Here is a 26,896-nt window from a genome sequence, read left to right on the forward strand (position 1 = left end):
CTACAAGCTGAGGTCCAGGTTAGGCCAATTCTGGAAGGAAGGCAAAGCATTTTGTCAAGAAAATGAAAAAAAAAATTTATATCAAGTTGATTTATATACTTATTTTATTGGCAGCTATTTAAATCCTCCCCTCACAAGTAGAAAGCTCAGGGAAGCTGCGGAGTTGTTATGAAATCTCATTTGTACTTTCTGGAGGGCACAAAGTTTTGGCCAATAGCACTGTATCATTCCTGGGAACAGCAATCATGTAGCCCTTTTCTGGGACCACCCTTGAACCTTCCTTCTTGGAGTGTGCAGAGAATGAAGACTTCACTTGCGCATTGTCTCCATGGCCTTCAGTTCTGTCTTTTTCCACTAGCTCCCTGCTCCATAGTTCATTAAACTACATATTTTCAAATCAGAACTCTCTGCTGCTGGTATAAATTACTGAAATGTTGCTGGCACTATTGTTCTTAAAGACACAAATTAGAAGTTTTTCTAATCAGTATGTTTTAATGGCAAGGGTACTCAAGTTAAAAAAAAAAGCACAGATATTCCAGGCGAGACTTTAGATTTATAGAGTTCCAAGCAAGAAGGGATCAGTTGTTTTTCCAGCTGTCCCTGATCTCAGAGAGTAAAAATGGGTCATGACTCACAGAGAACAGGCAGAATTCCCATTGGTACAAGCCTCAAGCTGTCATTTATGTTGGCTGTGAATACAATCGCACCCAGTGGCCCACAAACTCTTCATGCTTATAGGTAAAATATTCCCCAATGAACAGTTTCCAGTGACCCATAATGTAATGCAACGTTCTGAAGTGTTGGTATTGTCCCAGGTCTGGTAAGAGTAAAATCTATGGCTCACTCTTTGGCCTCCTGTGCTGATGTGCTATCGGTATGATGTTCTCTGCTTTTCAGGTGAGAATGGCAATGGCTTCTCCCCACTTTTAGCCTTACAACTTTCTGACCTCAAGTCAAGGCTTTGAGATTTTTTCAACCATGAAGTTTAGAAACTTTAATTTAAAAAATGGCAACAAAACAAGCAGAAAAAAAAAAAGAACAGATGTAATAAGAGATTCTCCAGCAATCCAGAATGACAGTTACAGAAGGATTAAGAAAAGCAACAAATAATAAAAACCTTGCTATGAATATCACCAGAGCTGGCCACATGTATCCGTATGTCTTAGTTGCATGTTATCAGGCTTGCATAGATTTCTGCAACTTGTTGAAGTCAAGAAGGTATACTTTCATCATTTAACTATCTTTTAGCACCAAGGAAATGCCACATAATACGTGTGTACACACCATTCTGAAGTTAAAATACCAGGAATACTACAGACTAAAGTTCCTTTCTCAGTGAGAACAAACCCAGTCCAGTTACTTAAGCTTTTTTAACATAAAGACTGTTAGGTACACATTTTTTACAGGCATCCAAACACATGTTCTTGTTCGTTCTTTTTCTCTTTTTTGCACATATTTTTTGCACAGATACATTCAGCTATACTATAGACAGACCTGAAAATAATTGAACTTGTGCAACTTGAACAGTATTTTCCATTGCAGAGTGTAAATGTTCCAGACACTAGGCTTTTAGTATCTCCACCTTAGTGAGGAAAAAAAATCGTATTGTAAAGCCACATTGCTTAACCATTTTGAAAAAGCTGGTTATCACCAGCTAACCCAGGAGAAGGAAAGAAGCAGGGGTCCTCCCCCCCCGTTCCCCTGGACCTTATTGATGTGATGTCATCTGGGCTCTGGTTGTATTTATAGCCTAGAGCCATGGAGTCAGTGTGGAATCCAAACAGGAAAGCTAATCATTAGTGTATCAGAATGCACAGAGTAGAGAAAAGCAAATGAAGATGACAGCATATCTATAAATGCAAGAGAAAAGAGAGTAATTCTGTCATTCAGCTGTCTAGACTGTTTGCTTTATAATGTAAAGCTGTGAATGAGCCAGCGAGTTGCAATTATGGCATAGTAGCTTTGTAGACATTCAGAGACAGCGGTGTGGAGACTGAGGGGATTTACTGAGTTCCTGTCATGTTGGGCTGTCATACATGGTGCCTTTAAAAAAAAAAGAGGGAGGGGAAAATGCCCTGGAAAAATAAATTAGCTCAGCTCTTGCAGCTTACAAACTAATGAATAAGGAATTCAAACAAAAAGAAAGCTCCTATATGTATATTAATCCTTAGATTTTTTTGTGCTCAGCAAAGAGAGAAATGTATATCATACAAAAAGCAGTATTTTTTCCCCTCTGTGAAAATGTTGAAGCTCTAGTATTCATTTAGCTGTTTAACTCCTGCTATGAGTCACTAGCAAACATTTTCAAACAGTTAAGCTTGCAGAAGCTGCTTTTGCAGAGTTTTGCTTCATGTTAATAATGTTGATATTTTTTCATTTTGAATCTGTTGCAGTGCACAGCCTTTATTATCTGTATATGTGAAAATAGTAGGAGCCGAGAAGGTAATTCCAGCTAGCGTACCAATCTAGTATCAACTGCAATAAATTACTTTGCAGAGAGCATGTTCTGTTACTTTTTATGGTCATGTTCTATATTTGTATGTGCAGTGGAAGAGATCACATGACGAAACCACTGGTTGATATTCCTGTTTGTGTATGTCCCAGCTAATGGCTGCTGGATACAGGCTCATTCAGCAAGATGGGATTCTTCGGTTCATCCACTTATTAGAAATTATTTTCTGACGCAAAACTTCAAACATTAAAGCAAAAAAATGTCTATTATAAATTGTTTACTATATATGAGATAGTAAAGAGAAGATAGAGAAGGGAAAATAAATTAGAATATTGCTATATTCTGGGAGAAGTTGTTTAGTTGTTTAAAAAGGTATTTTGAGACCATATGTTTACGTGTTGCTTGGGCAATTCAGAAGATATATTTTAACATAAACCTTCACAAACCATTATGAAATAGTTTGGATCTGAATTGTCTATTTCCCATAGTCTAAGCCAAATACAATTCTGATTAAAACATTATTATTTTATCGTGTAATAATTTTTAAAGTTATTAGTGTTCCTGAGCAAGTTTTATCGGTTTAACAAATTCTTTTTAATTTATGATCATGAATACTAACATACGAGATCACTGCTCAAAGTCACTGCACTGAATTCTTTGTGAATAGTAGCTTATATACTGTCTTCTCTTTATGAGTTGTTTCATTTCACTTTAAGAGCTCAAACAACTTTAAGAGTTGCTTTGAGGGCACGAATAATCCATTGTTCCCATCCTGGGAACTAGTTAATGAGATAAGTTTTCATGTGAATCAATATAAACATATGCAGAATGAGCATAGTCATGGTAAGAAGTACTACAAACAGATTTAAATGACAGATGCAGTTCAGACTATAAATGATTACGTAATTTCTCATTAAAAAAAAATGCTGAGTTCATATGACTGCCAGAGCACATGGATTTAATTACTAACATTGTGCAGACAAACATTCCAATTAAATACCTAGCTTAAATATCCAGATTCTACACACAGGTGTGAGGAGAGGGGTAGAAGAAAGTAAGAGGTAAAGGAGGGCTTTCCCTTTTTTTCCTAGAAAAGGGGAAAAAAACCCTGAAACCCAAGAAACTGTATTTGAAGTTAGACTTAGAACCACGAGAACAAATCTTGAGGTTTTTAATTTTCTATAGTCAAGCAAAAAATCTATTGTAGGAACAGAATAGTTGTGGCAATTTCCTTGAATAAAGGACTCATTCTCAGAATTTTTATGTAGAAATCAAAGATGGAATTTTACAGTTCCCTACTCTCTCTCAGTATAGGATTGCTCAATTTTTTCTCTCTTCTATTTTTAAAGTACTTCAATAACAGGACTCCTGGGAGTTCTTATTCTGCATCCTAGCAGGATTTGTTTTCTAATTACCTTGACTTGCTTATGTCATTCCATTTCCCACTACTTTTCCTCATACTTACTGGGATCACCCTTACTGTTTTCCAAAAATAGGAAGAGCAGGATACTCCTCACCTCATTAATTTATTACTTACTTATGCAAAAGAGTTTGAGCCAAGTTTTGCTGCCATTCTACTCGGTTGACTGCTGCAAACCTGCACCTCTGTATCTAGAAATAGCTTAAGGAAGAATTTGGTTCAGTCCTTTTAAGGTCCTCAGGTCCCAAACTTACAGAAGGTGCCAAGAGTGACATGGACAGAGCCTGAGAGTCCTGAGGTCCAGAGGGAACCCCTTCCCCCCTCCTGTTTTCTGAAATCTTGCCAAACTGTTGACATATTTCTATTATCAGCAAGACTACAACTGCATGCGACATGAGGTCACAGTGATGGACAAACTGACAGTTTTCAGTCGCTAGCCTGCTGCCTTACAGTGTTTACAGACTCATTTTTTTATATTGTTGCAAACTCTTACTCAGTTTCAGGTCTACTTTAATCCTTGATTATTGCTTCATTGTAAACATATTACCAGTCTCCAGATAGCCCCAACACCTCTTATCTCATAATTTTTTCTCAAAGGCGCTCGACTACATTTAACCAGCCTCAAGCTTATTATATTTTCTGATCATAGAATCATAGAATCATTTAGGTGGAAAAGACCTTTAAGATCAAGTCCAACCATTAACCTAACACTGCTAAGTGCACCACTAAACCATGTCCCTCAGCACCACATCTACACGTCTTTTAAATACCTCCAGGGATGGTGACTCAACCATTTGGCCGCCTGTTCCAATGCTTGACAACCCTTTTGGTGAAGAAATTTTTCCTAATATCCAATCTAAACCTCCCCTGCCGCAACTTGAGGCCATTTCCTCTCGTCCTATCTCCAGCCACCTGACAGAAGAGACCAGCACCCACCTCACTACAACCTCCTTTCAGGTAGTTGTAGAGAGCGATAAGGTCTCCCCTCAGCCTCCTTTTCTTCAGGCTAAACAACCCCAGCTTCCTCAGCCGCTCCTCATAAGACTTGTTCTCTAGACCCTTCACCAGCTTCATTGCTCTTCTTTGGATGTGCTCCAACACCTCGGTGTCTTTCTTGTAGTTAACTTCAGTAGGTATCCTTGTACCATTTCTCTTTCCTCACTTGTGTTTGCCACAACTCCCAGGTCAATAGCAATGAAAAGATGGATGCATTTGAGATTCAGTTCTGCCCCAGGGGTGGTGCACTCAGCTGTAAGAAGCTTCTGCCCAGAGACACTTAAGGATCCAGGGAGTACAGAAGGGCCATGATCCGTGCTACATCTCCCAGCCTGTGCGGAAGAGAAATAGAGCCAGAGATGCATGTTATAGCACACTTCTAGACTGGCTCACATCAACACCACCAGGCACAGACTCTCCAGCAGTTCACATTCTGTGCAGGAACCAGGCTCCAGTAAGCAAAGGCTCCTTGCACTTGTTTGCTCCAGTATGTCTATACTTGGACTAAGAACAGCATCACCCCAAAAGGAAGACATTATCAAAGATGATACTCTGTATCTTGTCTAGCTCCTCATCTGACATATCTGCTAAGCAATTCTGGGGTTTCTACAGACTCTTACAGGAATTCTGCTGTCTCCTAAAATAATGTCCTAAAATCACCAGGCTAGTTTTCAATCACTGTAGCAATGTTCATATTCATACTGCACCAGTGAGATCTCACTGAGCTTTGCTGATGGGACATTCCCTTTCCCATGAAGTATCATATTCTTTATTTCTGCTAAACACAAATCCAAACCAGTACACTCCTTTCTCTGTGCAACACAATTGTTTTCCAGGATTTCTGGACTGCGCATGATCTTCTAAAAGGGAAAGCCCTGGGGATACAGCTGACTGAAAAGCAGGGCTTTTCAGTTCATGGGTTATTTCAATTTTTACTAATTTTACTTTGGTCTAAAACAGACCACAACCAATGATTTTTGAATTCTGATAGTCATGCAGACTCCAGGACTGCTTACTGAACCTGGCAGTCTTACAGTTTGTCTCTGGGGAGATCTCAGGTGAACCACATGAATGTCCAAGGCTGGAAGCTTGCACCATGTAACATCCCTGTCCTGGGACACGTGAAACCAAACTGGCTTTAGCAAAGACTCGTCAGATCTCAGATGTTGTGAACAAAGCAATTGTGGCTCAACAGATCACCATTTTCTGACAGGACTTTGCTACCCGGAATGCCCTGGGCCCCACTGACATGGACTATGATCACAGCAGCAAAGATTGAGGAGTAGTAAATCAAAAGGTTGAAAACAGTTCATTAGTATAATTGTTCTTATTGATTAGGTGTGGGGAGTTGCCTGTGTACCTAAAGCAGAAGGACCCTTCCTCGTTGAATATACTGCCCATGGAGAGCTGTAGTGGACAGGAAAACAATATGTAGAGTCCATTTAAAAACCAGCCAGAGTCCTGGCCAAAAGCATTGGGTGTGATTCCGCACTGCTGTAAACTGACACATGCAGTTTGTATCAGGCCCTGGATTTCCCCACTAGTTAGAAGCTATTTGTCTTTCACGTTCCTCTCCATTTGCCCTCGCTCAGAGTTTACATTTCAAAATAAACCCATAAATCACTAAATTAGTAATTTGTCATGTGGGGTTACGATTTGGTCTTCCCTGTTTTTTTCCCCACAAAGCACGAAATTGCTACAGCTAATATTGGCTGTTAGATTGAGAATTTAAGTGCTATCTAAGAGGAATAAAAGCCAAATACCAATTAAGTCACTTTGGAAGCACACAAATGTGTTTAAGCTTCTGTGCTGATGAAGCTGACCAGACATTTCTGCAGATTTGTCTCTGTGTCATAGTCCTGCTGTTGCACAGCAGTGAGTTGAAGTGGCAAAACCTGTACTATTGACAAACCAACCAAACACTTGTTACACCACTATTTGAAGATTTACAGTCTAAGAAAACGAGACAAGAATAAATTAATGTCTCTCTGTAGTTAGTTAGGAGGAGATCTTTGAACCCTGAAAATACCAGAATACTAGAGGGACATGAATGTAGTGATGATAGAGAAGGATCTCACTGATGGTCTCTACTGCTAATCAGAAAATGCTTGCAGAGAAAGCATTGGACTAAGGTGCAGTAGGTTATACTGCAATTTTAAGAGCAAAATTGTGGTACCGAATTTGAAACACTTTCTGCAAGGAGAGGTGGAGATAGGCAGTGCTAAAAGAACAGTTTGACAGCTGCCAACAAAACCTGGTAGTATTTCATCATGGAAGTAATAATGAAAAGGAAAAAAAAAGTAAGCATTTGAGGAATCTGGGTGCAGCATTGGGAGGCTCAAAGTTACCAACTAGCTTAGATTCACCTCTGGAAAAAAAATATATTTTCTATATACTTAAAGAAAGAGGTTATTCCTCAGACTAATCTGAACACTGATTCCATTCAGATTATTGATACACAGCTACAACAAAAAAGACAGGCCTTTCTTAAACGATATATATACAAAAAATGGACTAAATTAAATTTTAAAGTCTTCTTTACAGATTGCCTTTTACAAAATACAAAATATGGGAAATTACAGTTAATCTAAAACTATTTTAGTTCTAGAATCATAGCCACTCATATCAGAAGTGCATCTCACTGGTCATCACTGAAGCTACCAGTATCTTATTCCTATAGACACAGGATGGGATTCTGCTCATCAGCTTTAACTGTCAAGGTAGGCATGTTGTGTAAGGTGTCTTTCTAGGCTCTCTTTACAGTAAATGGCAGCACCTCTAGAGTGCATTCTTCACATCTGTTAATGTCTTCTAATATATAGTCTTCTAACATCTATTAATAGGTGGAAAGAATTCCTCGGGGACACTCTTTCTTCATTTACAATAGAGGGAATCAAGTCTCAGCTGAGAGCAGATGCTCACCTTTTAAATTGTTAGAACTGAGTGGGGTGGATGCTATCCATGACATCTTTCATCCCTTGAAAGGATGAAATGTGGGATGGGACTGTACTAGGCTGTTTGCAGAGATAATGGCTCTGTCTACATTAGTGTTTTAGTTCACAGTGGGACTATATTTTTCCTTCAAATCAGCCCCATTTTACTATGCTGTGATTCACATTGTAGAACAGTCTTAGGGTGTACAAAATGGGTATCTTTCTGATGAAGTTAAATGGAAGATACGCTCTCAGACAGCACCTAAACCACAATTTACAGCTAGTCCAAAACAGCCCCCCCCAAATGCGTATAATGTGAATGTAAGGTCCTCAGCACCAACTGTTTTGCTCTACGGAACCATTCCTATTAGGCTGCACTACTTGCCAACATATACAAAGACAGCTGATTCAAATCAACTCCATGTTTCAAACTTCCATGTGAAAAATATGATGGAGATTTTGAACTGACAGAAGAAAATAACAGAACTGTAGACCATGGAATAAAGGTTGTAGTCATGCTGTTCTGGTTGCAGCTGAGTAAAATGAAGGGGCTGCTGATCCGAAATGCTCTCAGCTTACTTTTACTGCTCCTACGCCAAAGGTTGCCACCCCCTCAGATAGCGTAACTTAAAAGGGTATTTGTTCCCTTGCCATGTTTTTTTCATAATAGGTCAGGTTGATTTAAACACTATAGTAGTGAGGTCTGAATCGTGTTACCACTCATCAACATAAAAAATCTTCAGTAAATAATCTCACCCCTCAAAACCATGTAAGATTAGCTTAAAAATACATAAGATCTTTAAAAACTATATTTACCTGCTGGGTTTTGCGCCTTTGTGATTCATGCTGGCAGGTTTCTGGACAACAATACCCGTTTTCTCAAATTAAAGCTGAGATTTTCAAGTAATCACTAGCTTAAGCAGCCAAAGTTTAAGCAAGCCACTCAGTTTAGTGTGACTTCACAGGCAAATCACAAAAATCACAAACCCCAAAAGTTAGGCTATTCTCCTCAATTAAATCCATGTGCCCCGGTCCTGTTAAACCTGTCATCTGGGGGACTTCTCGTGTGAGTATTGCAAAAATGTGAAGGAGAAGAAAGTCTGTTTGGTGTGGTCTGTTGGAATACTGGTATGCCAGGCCATTTTATGAGACTGGGCTGAGACTGTTAAGTCTCTGAAGCCAAAGCCTAAGGCAGTTCTTGTTGCATGCTGTAACTTTTTTGGCGTGTTTTGGCTAATCACTGTAGTAGTCTTACTACTCTTAATTTTCTAGTAAGAATTATAAGACATGGATCAAAGCTGGCTGGTTATTTAGGTATTAATATTTAAAAAGACCATCTGGTTTTAATAATTATTAAAAAAGGATAAAGGTATACTGGGAATTACTTTTGGTATTTCTAAGTTGTGCCACTGTTGCATTTTTAAACATTTCAGCAAAACTGATATTATAATAGGAATGGTGTTTATACAAAGACTCTTAAATTTCTATTAAACAACTGTGCTGTGTCTTAAATGACAAGAAATTTTATCTAGCACATGCCAAAGGCATGCTGAAGATTTTTCCAACAGCTCTGATTCATCTCCTTGAATTCATTTTTTCTTAGAGATACAGTATAGACAATAATTTTATTAACAACCAGCTGTTTTAATATTCATTGCAATAAAGAGATTATTCTTCTAGAACCCTCAGCACAACTGGTTCTGCATTGTAGAGCTAAACAAGACTGATCACTGCCAGAATTAATGAGCCTTTCTATACCCATATGCCATATACACTATAATTCATCTGCAGTTTAATCACTAACTAAAAATTTAGTACTGACTGTGGGGAGACAGAACTCAATTAAGTGATTCCTTGCAGGCCTGTATTCCTTTGTGTCCAACCCTTACATAGAAACTTGGATCACAAGAAGCTTGCACAAACACACACACATTTTGTGCAGCCAGCCAGCAGCCATTGCAGAACAGGACAAGTGCACAGTGAAGGGAAGGCAGGCTGTACTGTTCTCCCAGTACATCTCACATGGGACAGAGCTGAGCAAAGCCTCAAGCCCTTTGTGGCTCTTTCTGGTGTCACTACAGTGCCAAATGAATGATTACTTTGAGCTACTTTCCTTAGCAATATATATTTCACCTTTAGAAGTCCCGCAGGGCACTTTTTCTGTGAAATTACATAAATCCCCTGCATTTTTATAAACAACAGATTCACTGGACAGGTTAAGTCCTGTGTTCTGAGGGTCAGAAATTCTGTCTGTACCACTGATAGAAAACCCTCACAAAAGTGGTTGGGAATTTTTCTAGTAGGAGTAGGAGGAGGTGTGGGTCTTACAGTACCATTCAGGAAAATATTTGGCCCTAATTTTGTGTTCTTATTTGTAGATATCAAAGTGTTCTACAAAATAGAACAGCTATATTAGCATAATTTCATATATAGGAAGTTGAAGCACAGAAAGGTAACACAGCTTTTCTGAAACCTGATGATAATTTGGTGGGAAGCAAAGAGAACCCCCATTTATGGACTCCCACTTCTGTGCCCTATCCACAGAAACATGCTGCCTCCCAGTGCTGTCTCGATATAGCAGGCATCTGTGGAGCTGTATTTTTAGCCCTGATATTCTCTTTGGCTGGAACTGGGCCACGAAGATTCACAGTAAGCTAAGGACTGTAAATATCCCTTAGACTTTATGGGAGGAATACTGGCATAATATCAAAGCAGAACAAGCACTTTCTTAAATTTCAGTTTTGTTAACTACTGTCATACTTGAAAGATTTCCTTGCAAAATAAGAAAGAACCAACCAGCTGCAGCATGTTGTAAACAAGCAAAAATTAGAAAGAAGAATTCCTGCAGACTTTATCATGTTATGGCAACAAAATCAGTTTTTAAGAACTACAAATCATGGAGGTTTCAGGGCTTTTTCAGACTTAATGACTTATGCTGGTCATTAAGCCATCAACAAAAAATCTTTTCATCTCTCAGTAATACTGTAAATATTTGTTTTCTCCCAACCCACTTTGTTGTAGTAGAAGACCAAATATCCCCATGCATTTCAGATGTGTAGGCCTTTCTCAAAATTACCACTAAAATATTAAGGCTCCATAGTTGGATCAAAATTCTTTTAAAAATGCAGAATCTCTTTTTGTCACATTTTTTGGAGTGTCTTTTGACCTATGTTGATCCATAGCAGACGTGCTTATTTTAAGGTGACATAAAATTCTGTAAAGCTGAGGTCTTGTGGAAGGGTGAAAAGAAATCTCTTACAGATGACAGAGATCGAGCAGGACATACACGCACATCATCTTGTGTGTGTCATGACAGCATAATGGGTCATAATTTAGGACATAATCCTCAAGAATATGAGGATTAGTTGTCTCCAGTTCCATTAAACAAGTAGTTCTGAAAAAAGGTGAGAAAAAATATGGAGTTCTGCTACATCCTGACTGATTTCCAAGTGAAGTACTAGGGAAAATCAGAACTGTGGACTCTCTTTGGTGGGACATAGTATAGGTTCTGCGGGCATACTTTTGCAGTAAAGAATTGGACTGTTTTTATAGGATCATTTTAGATGGTTGCAAGGTACAGCAGTTGTTTTGCTTGTAAACTAATGACTCCTTGTCCCTCAATGTGCTGTTTCTGAGTGGAAGAATTTTTCCCAGTAAGTTAGAGCTCTAAATTAGTTTTTCTAAGACACTGGGCCAGTGTGATTAACATTCACTTTGCACAGGAAAGAGCTTGGATAACTTCTACATTCATTCTGCTTTTCTCTTCACTCTAGAAACTATTCCTTCCGCTCAGCAGTCATTCCCCTGGATACCATTCGTTTCTGATTAACACGGGAGAATTTCCCCAAACCATGGCTTGCAGGCAGTATGTTTCCCATGAAATCCTCCCACATAACTTGCAGCCAAAAGAAATTAAAACATTAAAACTTACCAATAGGGAAAGCTAAAATTGATATTGCCTTCAGTGTATTACTTTCTCAGTCTTGTTGCCAGATGATAAGAGGCTACTAACCTAACAAGTAGTTTGTGTTTCTTACAGAAAGAACAACTTGGTTAATAACCTGAAAAGCTCAAGCCAGTGTAAAGACTCTCAAAAAGTTCCAGGGGTATCAGATGAAAAATACAAGCATTCTGCTAAATCTGAGCTATGGGATCTCTATGGGTCTTAACATGGGCAGCATGTAAAAATGCTGCCAGTGCTGAGAACAATTTTTGCTGCAACACATTACTAATACTTACTGTCTGTGCATTTTGCTGCTGCAACCAGAGGAGGGTAATTAAATTGTTACTTTAGAGAATATGCTGACCTTTCTTTCCAACTGTTAAATCAATGGGCAGGGAGGACAATGTTAAACCACAGGGTGTTTTTGGACTACCCATGGAAACAACAGTGTTGGTTTTTTTTTTTGTTTTCAGAATGAGGTGGCAATGCTTCTCAAGCCAATCTCAGAGAAGATTCAGGAAATCCAGAACTTCAGAGAAAGGAACAGAGGAAGTAAAATGTTCAACCACCTCTCAGCCGTCAGTGAAAGCATACCTGCCCTTGGGTGGATAGCAGTGGTGAGTGACACGCAGGATGGTTGGGAGGGCTGTAAATGTGCTTCTGGATGGTGCAGCCCAGAATAGTTCCAAATCTTGCAGAACTCTGCAGTCTCATCTGCATAGTTCTTCAGTCTACTACACCCAGGAAGCTGTTTTGTAATATACCGAATACATCAAGGGAGGTGTCTGACTAATGTTTTACTTCCTTTCTCCTTCTGTTGTTTCCTGCTACCATGGGTTGATGGTCCTAGTCTCCTAAACCAGGCCCTTATGTCAAGGAGATGAATGATGCTGCTACCTTTTATACTAACAGGGTATTAAAGGACTACAAGCACAGGTATGTTGCCAAGCACCAGTATCTACTAGCCGGAGAACAGAGCATTAATCATACCAGTACGGTTGACAATGCCATCACAGAAAGCATTTTGTAAACTAAAAAGCATTTGATAAAATGCGCTTGCAGTAGTATATTTTCCCCACCTCATCTTTGACCTGCAGCATGTTGCAGTGAGAATGGCAGTAGCACTAGCAGTGCTGGTTTTCACTCTCTGCAAATTATACAAATATATTTAATTTTCTGGCATTCCAGCATCATAAACTTATACACAAATGCATATTTACATACCGTGTGGCTAGCTAGCTGCTACACGTCCTTGTCTGATTTGTGCACTCATACTGTTGCTGTTCTTGCTCTTCGCTTGAAAAAGTGTATTTAGGTGGTAGAAGTATACAACTGAGCATCTAATTCCATAGCCCCCAATTTGATTTTTTTCTGTACCACTGCATTGTTGTTAAAGAGCACACGGAATTCACAGAAAAGTTCCATGAATGTGGTCTGTGAGCTGACAAAGAGAAAAAATACAGGTCCTTCCTATGCCCTCTTAAAAAGGTCCTGTATAAATCCTGTTGATTTGGTACTTTTGGAGGCCAGATTTTGGCTCTTGATTTTTATAACCCAGTGAAGAACAGTATTTGCTATTGAGTTTTTCCTCTTTAGTGAGGAAAACTTTATATATATAAACCCCTTTTATTTCTATTTATTGTATATGTATAAGTATATATTATATACTATATATAATATTTCATATTATATATATTATGTATTATTCATGAAGCCTTAGTTTACCTACTGAAGGTAGTACCTACTGGGGTAACTGAAGATTTTTACAATATAGCTTTAGTACTTATTCTGGAGAAGAAAATGTCTCACTTAACGGTATAAACAGGGTACATTATTTAGGTATTTAGTTCTTCCCCTAATAAGGAATTCTCTTCCTGTTTTTCACTGAATCAGATCACAATGTCTTCCAAAGTAGTGAAGGTTCTCTCTTGACTTCAGTAGGCTTTGGATTAAACCATATCCTCAGGAGTATTAAGAATCAAACTCCAAAGAAAATAAATAGGAGGTAGACACCCATATCCTTGTAAGCATCCAGTCCATCGCTGTCGCTATTCAGTAATAATTCTTCATAACTAAGGACTCTGTCTTACAAGCAGTTTCTCTCTCTCTACATATTTTTGTTTTCACTTACTGTCCCATTGGAAGACTAAACCTTCCAAATAATTATTCCAGAGTCAATTTGTGACTTTTATTTTAAAAATTCTTGATGTATAAATATTTTAGTCTGATGACTATAACATGATCCAGTATTACCCTGGCTACATTTGAACTTGGAAACTAGAATATCTTACAGAACCCACGGATATTTAATTTTCTAAAATTCAGCACCCTGAAACTGAGTCTGGGTAGCCACTGCACAACTCCATATACCTTTAGTGCTTCTTCAGTTGACTTTGAGCCTGAACAGAATGATGACACACCCTTCCAGCAGGAAGCAGTCTGTGCTAGAGGCATCCTTTGCCCTTGTTTGTCTTCTGGAAGGATCTAAAAGCTTTCCAGTGTAGCAAGCCTCAGTATTTTCAGCACTGGGCAGGCTGGCTGGCTGCCTGCTAACTGATTTGTCCATGGCTTTAAGGCAGAAATTGGGTTTTACCTACTTTAAGCAAAAGTAGCAGTGCTTTCTGTTTTTAAGTACATTCACACACATACATAAATATTGTCTCTGTTTTTACAGTGACACACGCCATGTTGATTGGGTGAAGTCATATCTGAACATCTGGTCTGAGCTTCAAGCTTATATCAAAGAGCATCATACCACAGGTCTCACCTGGAGTAAAACTGTAAGTACTCTTTCCTTCTTCATGAAGAACCATAAAATGCCAGTAACCAATCTGACTTTTAATGCAGGTCATTAGCTCAGGAAAAATAAATATCTAGGCCAGGAACAGAAGTCATGGTCCATGGACTTCCTAACCAAGCCAATAAAAGTTTGAAAGACAGGTGGAGATGTGTCAGGCCATTGTGGTACAGGTTTGGAGGAAGGGAGAAGAATTATTTGGGATGATTATAGCCATAACTGCAGCTGCAGATGGTGAGGAGAGGCAGACACAATTCTCCAGGCCTGCTACAGTAGAAGGTCGGAACAAAAACAAACCCCCAAAATTTGAAGGACATGTCAGACCAAAGGAAAATCGGGACAACTTGACAAGGAAAGGGGAAGAATAGTGGAAAGAATCTGAACAAAGAGAGATATTTAATAACAGGAAAAAGAAACACAAAGGATACATACCAATTTATTACTTCATAGATAGCTATCTTTATAAAACTATTATTTTATACATACAGAAATAATTTCTGAAATACATATGTATAGAGAGAGTAAATGTAACTGTATGCCTAACTATTTATGCACTCTATATATTTATATAAACATCTTCTGTGTGTTACATCTGAGATGCATAGAAAGATGATGGCAATGAATATGTAAGTATATATATGGCAATGAACAGTACTCAAGTATTCAAACACAGGTTCAAACACAGGAGAGACCATGATCTGTGTGTACTTTTTAGTTTGAAGCAATGCAAAAATGTTTAAACATGATAAATTAGAAGACTGGAATTATCTGTTGCTTTGTAGGCTTCTGTAGTAAAAATTTAAAATATTAAACATTATTTTCTTCCTTAATTTAGTACAAAATTTCACTCTTGCTACACCCTACTCTATTATAATCAGTGAATGTGAAAAGAGCTAATGATTTTAAAATAATTATTAGATAAGGAAAAGAAATTGTAGTACCCTGTTAGCCGAATTAGCCTGAGAATCTGGGACAAATTTAGTTTTGTTAATACAGAGAAAGAATCATCTTCACCTTTAATGGAACTTTACAAGTATGGAAATAGTGTTAGAAGATAAAGAATTGTTATAGCCATTTGATCAAACAGGAGGAACTCTCAGGGCTGTTGAGTACTGGTAATCTTATTCAGAAGTGTAGCTGTTGCAGATTATATTTGACTGGTCTTAAAACCAGCATCTCAGCCCTCACGTCTTTCTATTTCCCTCTCTTTAGCTGTGCAAGAAATTCTAGGTGTGACTTGTTTATTCATATTAAGCATAGTTTCCTGCCAACAGTGCTCATTCCATCATGAGTGATGAGCCCATTACTGCATCTGAAGTATTGATTTCACTCACTTTGGATATCACTCAGATCTGAAAGTTGTCTTGGAAGTATGGCTCATTTAAATTATCATTCATGTAATGTGTGTCAGAAAGATTAAATTACAACACATTTTTATGGACGTGTAATTTTTTAAAGTTTTACTTCATGTGAGTATAAGGAAATTAGTCCAGTAAGTTAGCAGATTGTTTAAATAGCTTGTTCTTTAAATGTTGTTTAAATATTTCTATGAAGCTTGGTAACAAATACATTCAAGAAAGCAATGAGTTACTCAAGTGATAATTTCATTTTTGTTATACATTTTAAAGTGAGAATGAAAGTCGCAGATTCATGCTGTGTGAAGTTAAGTACAAAGGTCTGCAGAATCAGGGCCTAGACAGAAATACGATGTATAGAAAAGCTGTAGATATATTCTAGACACAGTTGTTAATCATTGCACACAGCAGCTTCCACTTATATGCATAAAAGGAAAAAAGAAAAAGCAGTAGTTTGGCAAGGCATTAAGAAAGTGGCACATTTATGAAAGGGAGACGTTGATGCAGAAATGCTATTTTATTATAGAGGGAGAGAGAAAGAGAGAAAGTTTTTGGCCTGTATAAGTACAGATTTAAAAGTACATTATTCCGATAATTTACCCTTCATATCTGCAGAAGTCAACAAAGCAATGCTTGAAGCTTTATATAAAAAGCTATTAAGTAACATATTTGGATACTTCTAAAGAGTCTAAAGAGTCAGGGAGAACATTAACTACAGCTTCTCTCAGAGCTGTATTCTCATAGCTTGAACTGCAACAAAACCCCAGGAGCATCAGCCTACATCAGACTATGCTTGGGTTTCCAAAAAGGAAGGGACAGGATTTTTTAGTGAGCAGTTGGCCCCTTTACCTATAGGTGCTGTATACCATGGTGTGCACATTTCTGGCCATGCTGCATGGCAGTATCACAAAGCTGTGCCATTTCCAGACCCACTGTACCCTTCCATCAAACTGCACAGGGCAGCTGCAGCCAACCTTGGAACAGATTAAAGTGTTCCTGGCTCTGGCAGTAAGCACACAGGCAGACACTTTAGAGGAAAGAGAAAGAAATGTCTTAATAAATTACAAGACAGACACTAAAACAGGTGCAAAAGGTTGAAATAATGGTTAAGCAGTCAGCTCTGACAATAACAGTTACCTTTATCAGCTTTATAATAGATCTGTGATAAGTACAGATGCTTACAGATTTTTGGATCTAACACAATTCTCTCTCTTTATTCACTTTGGCTCTGGTTCTGCCAAGATGTGCAACAATATTTTACTCCTTGAGGGCATCCTATTGAAATGCATGGGACTGTGTGATGAGAAAGACAAGAAATCAGTGGAGTTAAGGACCTTGAGACCTTTGTGTAGCAGAGCCTGTTTTGCTACCCATGTGGAGTGGTGGTACAAAACTGGACCCTACGTAAATGGCAGGCATTTCAAGACATGATGGATACAGTTAAGATATTTGTTGGTACTGTGCTCACAAAAGAAAACTACATATTTAAAGTATGTATGTTTGTGAGTGGGATTGTCCCAGAGAGCAAAATGTTCCACTCTGTATTTCACCATGATCTGAAGTATTCATTTCATTTCATTTTAAATGCCCAGTGTAGCATTTTACCCATGCAGCAACTGTCATTTTTGCTTGCTACAACTTTCTGACTTTAACATGAAATCTACAGCTGTAACAGTAACCTATGTCTTTTTCAGTTCTTAATGATAAACAGCAAGTGCCCTTTTTTTCTTTTTTTTTCACCTAAAGAAGGGATTCTATTGAAGCATGGCTCTTTCTTCCCTCTCTTTTTTTTGGTGGTGCAAAGAAATGAGCAACTGTAATATAAGCTCACAAGAATGCCTAATAAAAGTTTGTTTGCTACAGGGAGTGCATGAGTAGGCTGGGGAAAGTGAAACTTCTGCTCCTATTTCTGCAGGTTAACTTTGCAGCAAGAAAACAACCAGTAATAATGAGAGATTGCTGTAGTTTCCTGTACATCGAATAACTGTTAAGAAACAAATCTTGTTCAAGGATAATTTTCTTGAATATTTCACTTAGCTGCAGGTGGATTTGCAGTTAAGTTTTTGTTCTTTGTATACAGTAGTCATTTAGGACAAATTTTGCCAGCAGGATTATTTACAAACAGGAAATATTTACAAACTAGCAGTGAACTTCATTACAGCATTTAGTTTCTAATACAGAATTTCACTCAAGTGACAAATGTTCCCCCCCTTTACCAATCAAAACAAATTTTTAGGAGGAAGTCTGTATCTTTACAAGCAGTTGAGATTTATATATATATCTTGTTCCCATTTAAGCCAATACAGTATCTTCAAGTCTTTTTTTCCTGAAATATCATGTTAAAAAACATTTATAACTCATTAGATAGTACTGTAAAAACACTCTTTAAAAAGTTGAAATTCTGCACAGGCTCCACACTGAGAAGAACCATCATAATTCCTTCATTAGCCTGATTGAGTGCAGTGACACTAATCTCAGTACAGACTTTGGCCATTTCATTCTTGTGTAAAATAATCACCTCCAGACATTTTCTTATAAAATGGCCCCGCCTCTCTCCTGTACTATTTAAACATTTTCCTGTAATGTATCGTCTCTCTACATATTGAGGTGAACAAGCTGCAAAAGACCAACTTCTGCAGGCAAAAGCCTCCTATTGTCCTTCCAGTATCTCTTCTACACTGTGTTTAGTTTGACCTGCTTATCAAGAAGCCATCGTCTGAGCCACTTCGCTAAAGCTAAAGGTCAAAACCATAGTGCCAAATTCCAGCCACAGCCACAACTGCAATCCCAGAGGCCTCATTCAGATAGAACTAAGGGCAGCATAGATATACTGATTTAAATGCCTGTATCTTGGATTAGATGTAGACATTTTCAGAGTGCTCAATTTTTTTCAGTCATAGCCTTTCCTCTTCTTTTCTGTCTCCTTCCATTCCTTTCTCTTCCCTTTCCTTTCCCTATTTCCATATACTTTTTTGTTGAAAAATTTGCATCCTTTAATCTCAACTGCTTCTTTCTTAGAGAATAGGCAATGTTCGGTTTTTGGTACACTGTCAATTTAGAAACTGGCCATCCTGGCAACTCTATAGTAGTTGCCTCTTTTGTGGACACTGCCTCAATTGCATCCAAGTCCCTTTGAAAGAAAGTAGTTTTACTGCCTTATTCCAACAATAGCTAACAATATTTGTCTTTACTGGATATCAACAGTGTCCTTTTAACATCAGTGACCAAACACCATTCAGACAGGTTACAGGAGAACCTGGGAGAGGCTTGTTTGACAACAGCTGTCAAACACAACCTGACCTCTAACATAATGCAACCTAATCCCAGGGGAAAAGAGAAAGGAAAAAGGAAATTGAAAGTACGTAAAATGGAGAGAAAAGGAAAAGGCACATCTATTAAAACTTTACTATATTGCTAAAGGGATTGGTCTTCTTTTTAACTGAATATTTATATATAAGTAAAAGATGGTTTAATGTGCTTGTGGGAGCACGTTACTTGTTGACAATCACATTAACATACAGTTCTCAAATGATTTAGATGACCTTGGCTGTTTAAAACATTTCTGGTTGGGTAACTGTGAAGATGTAAGCACCATTTTAAATCCTGAACAGGTGATAAATGGCAGAAGTGTATTAAAAGGGGCTTCAAAGTTTGCAAACTCAACAGATAAATAATTCTGCGGAGAGCTGGTAACAGGAAAAGAGGCTGGTCTGGTTTTTGCTGTTTTGTGTTTTAACTCACAAAGATTACAGGCTCTGTAAGTCAGCTGTTTCATCTAGTAAATTGTGGATCTCAGGGCAGCATAACCCCTTGCAGACAGGTGGCTTAAATACAGTAGGTAATAGAACTGTTGTGCTAAGCTACTTTTACACAAAAAACACCTTAACAAGAGCTCTGTGCCCCTGAGTCACAGTCCACCTGTTCCCAGAGGTTGATATATGATATTTTGAGCTTTATGATTCTTGTCTTTGGCTGTGCATATGTATGGAAAAAACAATACAGAATGCTGTAATCATTTTAGGTGTGAAACCAGGATTACTATAAAGGGGGAGGGGGAGAAAACAAGGATATCTTCTTTTGCTGAGAAGAATGTAGTCTCCCATTAGGATTCCTGTTTATCTGCTGCCATGAAAAGAAGGCTTTTCAATAAATTAAGGGATTTTATGCCCCTATCTAAGCCACCTGTTGCCTCAGCTGCAAATAGATACTTACCTCTGAATAGGAATGACTAATAAAATAGGTACTATATATTATACACATGCATATATAATTTATATGCATTATATAGATGTTTATAATCTGTTTGCCCAGAGTAAAAATGACCATTGCAGCTACAAGAAAAGTGTGTTCATTCAAATGCTCCACAGCAGGTTCCCACCACAAGAACTTTGTTCTCCCTGGTTTCTGTGCTGCACTGCGTCAGCCTAAAAGCTAGATAAACACAGAGAAACACCGTGGGTGTTTGTACAGGGCCTGGCACATGAGCCCCTTGTATCCCCAGAGATATGAGCCTCTGACTAGAGCTCCTTGCTGCTACAATACTACAAATATAGTAACAGTGACATGGAAGGCTAACCCAGGGAATTGTTCAGCAAGAATGGCTCAGGAAATAGTAACATCTGTGATAAGACATAAAAAGAAATTCTTACTGTCTCTCAGTAGCTGGGTTTAGACCTAAAGAGATGTGAAGCTGCATATGGCCACCAAAAATTACTGACAGTATGGCATCCGGAGCACTTGTGTTATGTATGAACAGCATTTTATTTCTCTAACAAGACTGGCTGTTGCCCTGTGCTCCAGGGGAGGCCTTTAGGAGAAATGTGCTGTAACAAGGCCCAGCTTCTCAGAAGCCAAGGGCTTCACTCATCTCAACTGTAATTTCAAGGGAATTAAATGAGATCCAACATAGATGAATTTTAACCAGCCAGCTGCCTCAACATAAACAGTCATTTCTTTCTTCCAGTGAGCCAGCTAGGTAGCCAGCAAGGAGAAAAAGAGGAGTACCTCACCCTTCTGCCAGTCGTACAACATAAAGGTAGAAATACAACATACTTGGAGGCTGTACTGCAATCCTGCAAACCCTTGCACAGTGATAATAAGCATTTATCAGACCCAGCTCTGTGAGCAGCTTCAGACACTGACACTACAGGAAGCTACTAACCCAGAGTCAGTGGGAGGCCCTTGGGCATCTCTGCAGATGGCTCTGGGCTATCCAGCAAGGAGCAAACCCTGAGCCGTTCCCGTCACCCCATTCAGAGCATGGTTTAGTTGGAGGTTGAAGACAATTTTTTTCCCTGGGAGGAAATTTCTGGAATGTTCCATCCCCTACGGAGCTGTTACTACATGGCCGCGGGCCTGCATCTCCAGTACTTGATAGGACTTTACTCAGAGAATTACATTCCCCCCATTTCAGAAAGCTCCAGGAGCAATGTTTAAAGCACATCAAGTTCACTATGATACAAAGCTAGCAGGTTAAAAGTTAATGGCTTTTTTTTGTGTTACGTTTTCACAAAGTAAGACTGAAGCTATCTATTCCCCTGATAATTCTTAGAAGCGGTGTATTTGCAAAGGATGGAAAAATGACCACACCAACATGTTAATGGGAACAGTCGGCTATCAGCATAACTCGACGTGATTTCTGTAGACACCACAGCACTGAGAACAGCAGCTGTTACTGAGGGAAACAGCTGAAATAAAAGAGGAAGAAAGGCGGCTTGCAAATAACTGCTTTTGCTAGTCCAAATGGCTCTTAATACTCTTTGTGTAAAGATACACTGTTGTTAACATCTGCTTGAAGTTAATCTGAAGAGTTGTTTGCAAATAGCAAAGCTGGTAAGCACCTGCTGCTTTAGGATAGATGAACTTTTGCGGGCATATAACATGCTATTTTATTCCCAGCGGCTCTCACAAACACCACCCTATACAGAACAGAAATGAATGGACTTTGTGAAGGGCACTTTAGTTGAAACTGGATAGGACTATACACAAGTATTGCCAGATACCAGAACAGTTTAAGAGTCTGGTTCAGAAATATTCTAGAGCCTGAGAGTCTAAGTGGTCTTAGAAGGGTGACTAAGGAAAGCAAACCAATTGCCAGTGACTGAGGTTGGTAACTTGGAGGTCTATGTATTAACAGAGGTCAAAACTAATCAAAAAGGAAAGTTCCTGGAACCACTTCACTAGGCTGGTTTTAAAACTGGCCTTAACGTCAGCATGTTTGAGTGCAGCACAGGGCCCATCTTCCTGGCATGCAGGGAATGCAAGAAGTACAATGTGTTTTCTGCATTTCCAGTTCACTTTTGTGCTTCCTGTCCACTTGTTAGAGTTTCCCCAAGCCACTCTTCCCACAAAGAATTTCACCTCACTTGAATGTTTGTTTGATTTCAGTCAGGTAAATCAAAATGGCAAAGAAAAGAAGACAAAAGCCAGAGTGACACTGAACCCCTCTTTACAGCAAGTCTCTGTACGCCTCCTCATTAGTGAGACTTGTCTGTCTTTTCCATGCTGTTCTATTTCAGTGGGGGTTGCCCTACTGGATGTGTCCATGCTGTAAGACGTTAGATCTACAGTGGAGCAGTTAGTCCATCCCTGTACTTCAGCGACCTTTTTTCCTTTGATTTTTCCTTCAATTTTGCCTGGCCTAATTTATGATTGAAATTGTTTGCAGTTTCCAGAATGGCCATAGATGTTCAGACATAATTGAAAACATCATGATACAATATCTGTTAGCTTGTGTAGCTGTAACTCAAGTCATAAACTAGACAAGAATTTGTCATGCAGGAGAAAAGTTAACAACAAAGGTTCAGTCCATCTCTTATTTCTGTGACTGCACAAAATTAAGAGGAAAAGTGGGAAGGGTGACTGAACCCCCAGGTGTCTTCCGAGACCTTGTGACAGCTCCTGTGTTTTTTATTAGATCTAACTCATAATCTTTTGAGCTGAGTGGAAATAGCCACTGACTTTGGTGGAGGGACCAGACTTGTAAAAAAAAGAAGAGGCAGATGGGCAGCATGAGTGCAAGGGATAAATTTTTTTTCCTACTCTTGAAACCCACTCGAAGGACTACAATGTCTTCACTCCTCAGGTCAAGGATTGAGATTTTTGACTAGACTTGTCTTTTCATCAGTACTGCTCCAGAAGGGAAAGATGCTCCTAGTTCCCAGATCCTTTCCTACCTCTGCTCTTTCTTGAAAAGTAAATAAGACATTCTGCAGTCATACAAAACGATGTCCAAACTTGATTGATGTATTTAAAATCCTTCCTTTTTGTCTGTACTTTAACAAGATGATAGTTTTTTCAGAGTTCTGGGAGAGAGATCATCCACTTCCACAGATAAATCCCTCTAAGTTTTGCTTCCATCTCAGTTACATAGACATTCCCATACTTTTGTTGCCATTTGGGAAACTGCCTTTGATGGACTACTCAGCAGCATCACTTGACCTTCGAGTCTCCTGTGTGATCTGTGATGGCCTTCAGTTTGATACTTTAAGCAAAGAGACTGGCAGAGTGACTCACCACTCTATGTTGTATGCAGAATACCCAGATAACTTCTACATCTTTTTTTCTCTAATGCATCTTTGCACCCTTTGCAGAATTTAATTGGTGTTAATTCCAAATGAACATGTGACTCTTACACACACAAGTTTCTGGAAAATCACAGCACTGTATTTATGCAGGTGGAAGCAGTAAGGTACATTTGGGAAATCAGATGTCAATCTAGAATTTGGGAAATCAGATTTTTACTTCAGACTACAAGTTATTAACCACTACTATTAATCTCCTCCCATAAAGCATACATAATTCATAACTGCATGCTCACACTGTGCTGTGAATGGTAAGTGCCATTCCTGGGTATCTGAGTATTTTAAAAAGCCCTGTAAATGCAACGTTCATAATTCTGGATAACCAGGACATAGTGGATTCAGTTGCTATGGTTGCAGGCAACAGACAGGGAAGATCTCTATTGCACCTCAGGCAGCAACAACTGATTGTGCCACTAAATCCACTTAGATTCATTTTTTTTATTATAACAATTCACAGTTGCGCTGACTCTGCTGCAGGTAACATTACTGGCATTAGCAGAGGCAGGAAGACAGGCACTGTAAATTGAGGGCCCAGTGAAAAAGTTGCCCCCAGCCTAACACAATAACCTGTAACTACTAAGTATGTAAAAAGAAACGCTCAGAGTTAAATGTATCCATGCAGCCATGAAATGTCTCTAAAAGCAGTCCCCATCAGTTCCGGTATATCTTGACAATAAATGGTAATCAATTCCAAAAGGGGGTTCTTCTCATTTGTTTACGTTTGATCGAAAAGATTTAATAGCATAGAAGAAAGCTCATTGCTTAAAGAGATCTTGGACCCTTTCAGAAACAGTCAAACTGTACCACTACATCAGTTTCATTACTCTCCCAAGTACCAGGGATTCAACAGTCTTTTTTGTGCAATGCGGTTTTAATGTCACCAATGTGACAAAGAATCTTGCTATGTATTCATCACTAACATATTCCATAAACAGCTCCTTCAAATGCAATGGTACTTATATGCTGAAGATGCACGTGCCAATAGAGGGTGTACATTAAGAGGTTAACTAGTATTATTCTCTTTCCATGCTACTCTAATTAGGGTCATAATCACTAAGAGGTTTGAATGCAGTTACTTACTCAAATGTGCCAGGCTTCTTTTTAAAAAAAAGGATGTCTGAAGAGTGAAAAAAAAGAGCATGTGCACCTCAGCCCCTTTCCCATTATCAGTTTGGGATTACAGGCCAGAACAAGCTTACTTTTTAAGAAATAGCTACAGTTTTCACTCAGGTGAGATGCATGAACCAGATGGATACTTTGCTGTTTCAGTTTAGTGGAAAGCAGAAAGGAGTGGCATCATAAATGGTTAAAAATATCCTCTGAGTCCAGCTAAGCAATATCTATTTCCAGTATTGATTACCGGGGATGCACTTTTAACCTCTGTTTCTTAACAAAGATAGCCAATTAGAGGAGCTGTGACTCTGTAAGTCCCTGTCATTTTCCCATTGTATCTGCCCACCTAATAAATATGTACTGGTGCAATGCACAATGTCTGTATAGCTAGCTAAATTCATCAGAACCAATCTAATTTTTCACAACGGTTCTTTTAAAACAGTCTCTGCTCTGCTGCAGAGAGGTGGGATCAGAGTGACACTCAGTGGCAAGACAGAAAAAGTGACTCTCGGTTTCTTAGATTAACATCTATTATTAGGATGCATAAAATTTTAATCAGATTAGTATTTTCTGTCTGTTTGATAATATTCTATGTAAGCATTATAATTCAGACCAAAACACATACTTTTGATTATGCAGACTGAAAGAAAGATTGGATTACTTACTTTACCAAGGCCCCCCTCACTCATAACTTGTGTGCTGTGATCTCCTGCAATTGAAAAAAAGAATTTGAGAAACTGAACTAAAAACTCCAATATTGAATTTCAGAAATAAGAGACTTGAATCACCATAGTTTTACATTCTGCTGTATTTGAATCTTTGCAGATGACTTGAACAGTCTGAAGAATACCATTTTACATCTTGCATACAATTTAGCATGTTGCATAAGTGTAACTGACAGTTCATCACCCTCCCAGTTATTTGTGTTAGATCAAAACATTTTCTGTATGTTTCTGAATGCACACCAAGCTACGGCTAACTGAACTTGGTATCTGAAAAAAGAAAGGAGACATTTTCCCTTTTATGTAAGTAAACACTGGAATAAATTATGGAATCTTTACTATTAAAGATTTTTAACATCAGTCTTGACAAGCATTTGAGAGAAATATTTTAGGTGGCGTAGTTCTGCAGTAAGGTAGTGGTGTGGACTGTCAGTCTTTCCAGCCTTGCCTGCTTTGGTGCAGGGAAAGATTCATAGTATTACATTCGATTATGGTGCCAGAAATTCTTCTGAGCCTGTAGCTGCCTAGAGTCACTCAAACTCACAGCATTCAAGGAAGTTAATAAATAAGAGTTATCATAATACAATGTTCCTTGAAACACTGTATGTAAAATAATTTCCATCTATCTCAAACAGGGTCCTGTTGCATCATCCATGTCTATGCGATCTGTTCTAACAAGCGGGTCATGCCTCTCCCCACCACCGCCACCACCACCACCACCTGGACCTCCCCCCATCTTTGATACAGAAACCGTAAAGGATGAAGGAACTGCATCTCGCTCAGCCCTGTTTGCACAGCTTAACCAGGGAGAGGCAATTACCAAAGGTCAGGAGAAAAGAAATCAAATTTTGGTCCATGAGTCAAGCTACATCAAGAGCTGCTATATGTATTAACCTAACTTCCACTGCATTTTTAAGTTACATTTAAGCAACTCAGATCTTTCTGAGGCTTGCAGTGGGTCTGATGGATGAGACTGCATACCAAAACCTCCTTTAGAAGCAACAGCACCCAAATATGTTCAGCATACCTGAAATTCACACCATTTATTTAGAGGTATCCTTTTAATTTTAAGGCAGCCAAGCTGGACATTTTCAATCCCTAGTAGCGGTGAACCTCTTAAGTTGCAATTGCAATAAAAATTTATCCCCCTTTCTGATTCACATTCAGTGTACCAACCTGTGTCAAAATGTGTTGCAAGTTAGGTGAAAAGTTATGGCTCACAGATCAGTGTGGAGTACAATAATGAAGCTTTTTTTATTCATACTGGACAGTTGTAAGTAAAGTGGATGGCTGTGAGTTTAAATACATGTGATCAATATATCTGCCTTTAATGCTGCAGGGATAGGTCAAATATTGTCGTAAATTAGAAAAAGAATCTCATTTTTATGGATAGAAAAATATGATATAACAAGCTCTCAGACCTCACTACAGACAGAGGGGGACTAGAAGACGTTGCGGCAGTTCCTGTTAAACATACTAAGATAGCCCATCCACAGTAAAAGAGGTTTTATATGAACTGCTAAAAATATGTAGGCAGTTACACTTTAGGTTGTTACCCAGGCAAACCTTGAGGAAATAAAAA

General features: G+C 38.6%; 1 protein-coding gene across 2 annotated transcripts in view; it reads left to right on the forward strand.

The window, feature by feature from the left end:
• The window catches only part of CAP2 (cyclase associated actin cytoskeleton regulatory protein 2), a 68,176-nt gene that overhangs the window by 33,381 nt on the left and 7,899 nt on the right, over positions 1–26,896 (forward strand). For both annotated transcript variants that reach the window (XM_052813300.1, XM_052813205.1), the window contains 4 exons: positions 12,218–12,361; positions 12,595–12,680; positions 14,419–14,524; positions 25,950–26,139. In XM_052813300.1, the coding sequence (XP_052669260.1) occupies positions 12,218–12,361; positions 12,595–12,680; positions 14,419–14,524; positions 25,950–26,139 (526 nt within the window). The remainder of the gene's footprint in view (positions 1–12,217; positions 12,362–12,594; positions 12,681–14,418; positions 14,525–25,949; positions 26,140–26,896) is intronic.

The sequence above is a fragment of the Harpia harpyja genome, chromosome 1 (genome assembly GCF_026419915.1).
Source record: "Harpia harpyja isolate bHarHar1 chromosome 1, bHarHar1 primary haplotype, whole genome shotgun sequence".
Taxonomy (NCBI): domain Eukaryota; kingdom Metazoa; phylum Chordata; class Aves; order Accipitriformes; family Accipitridae; genus Harpia; species Harpia harpyja.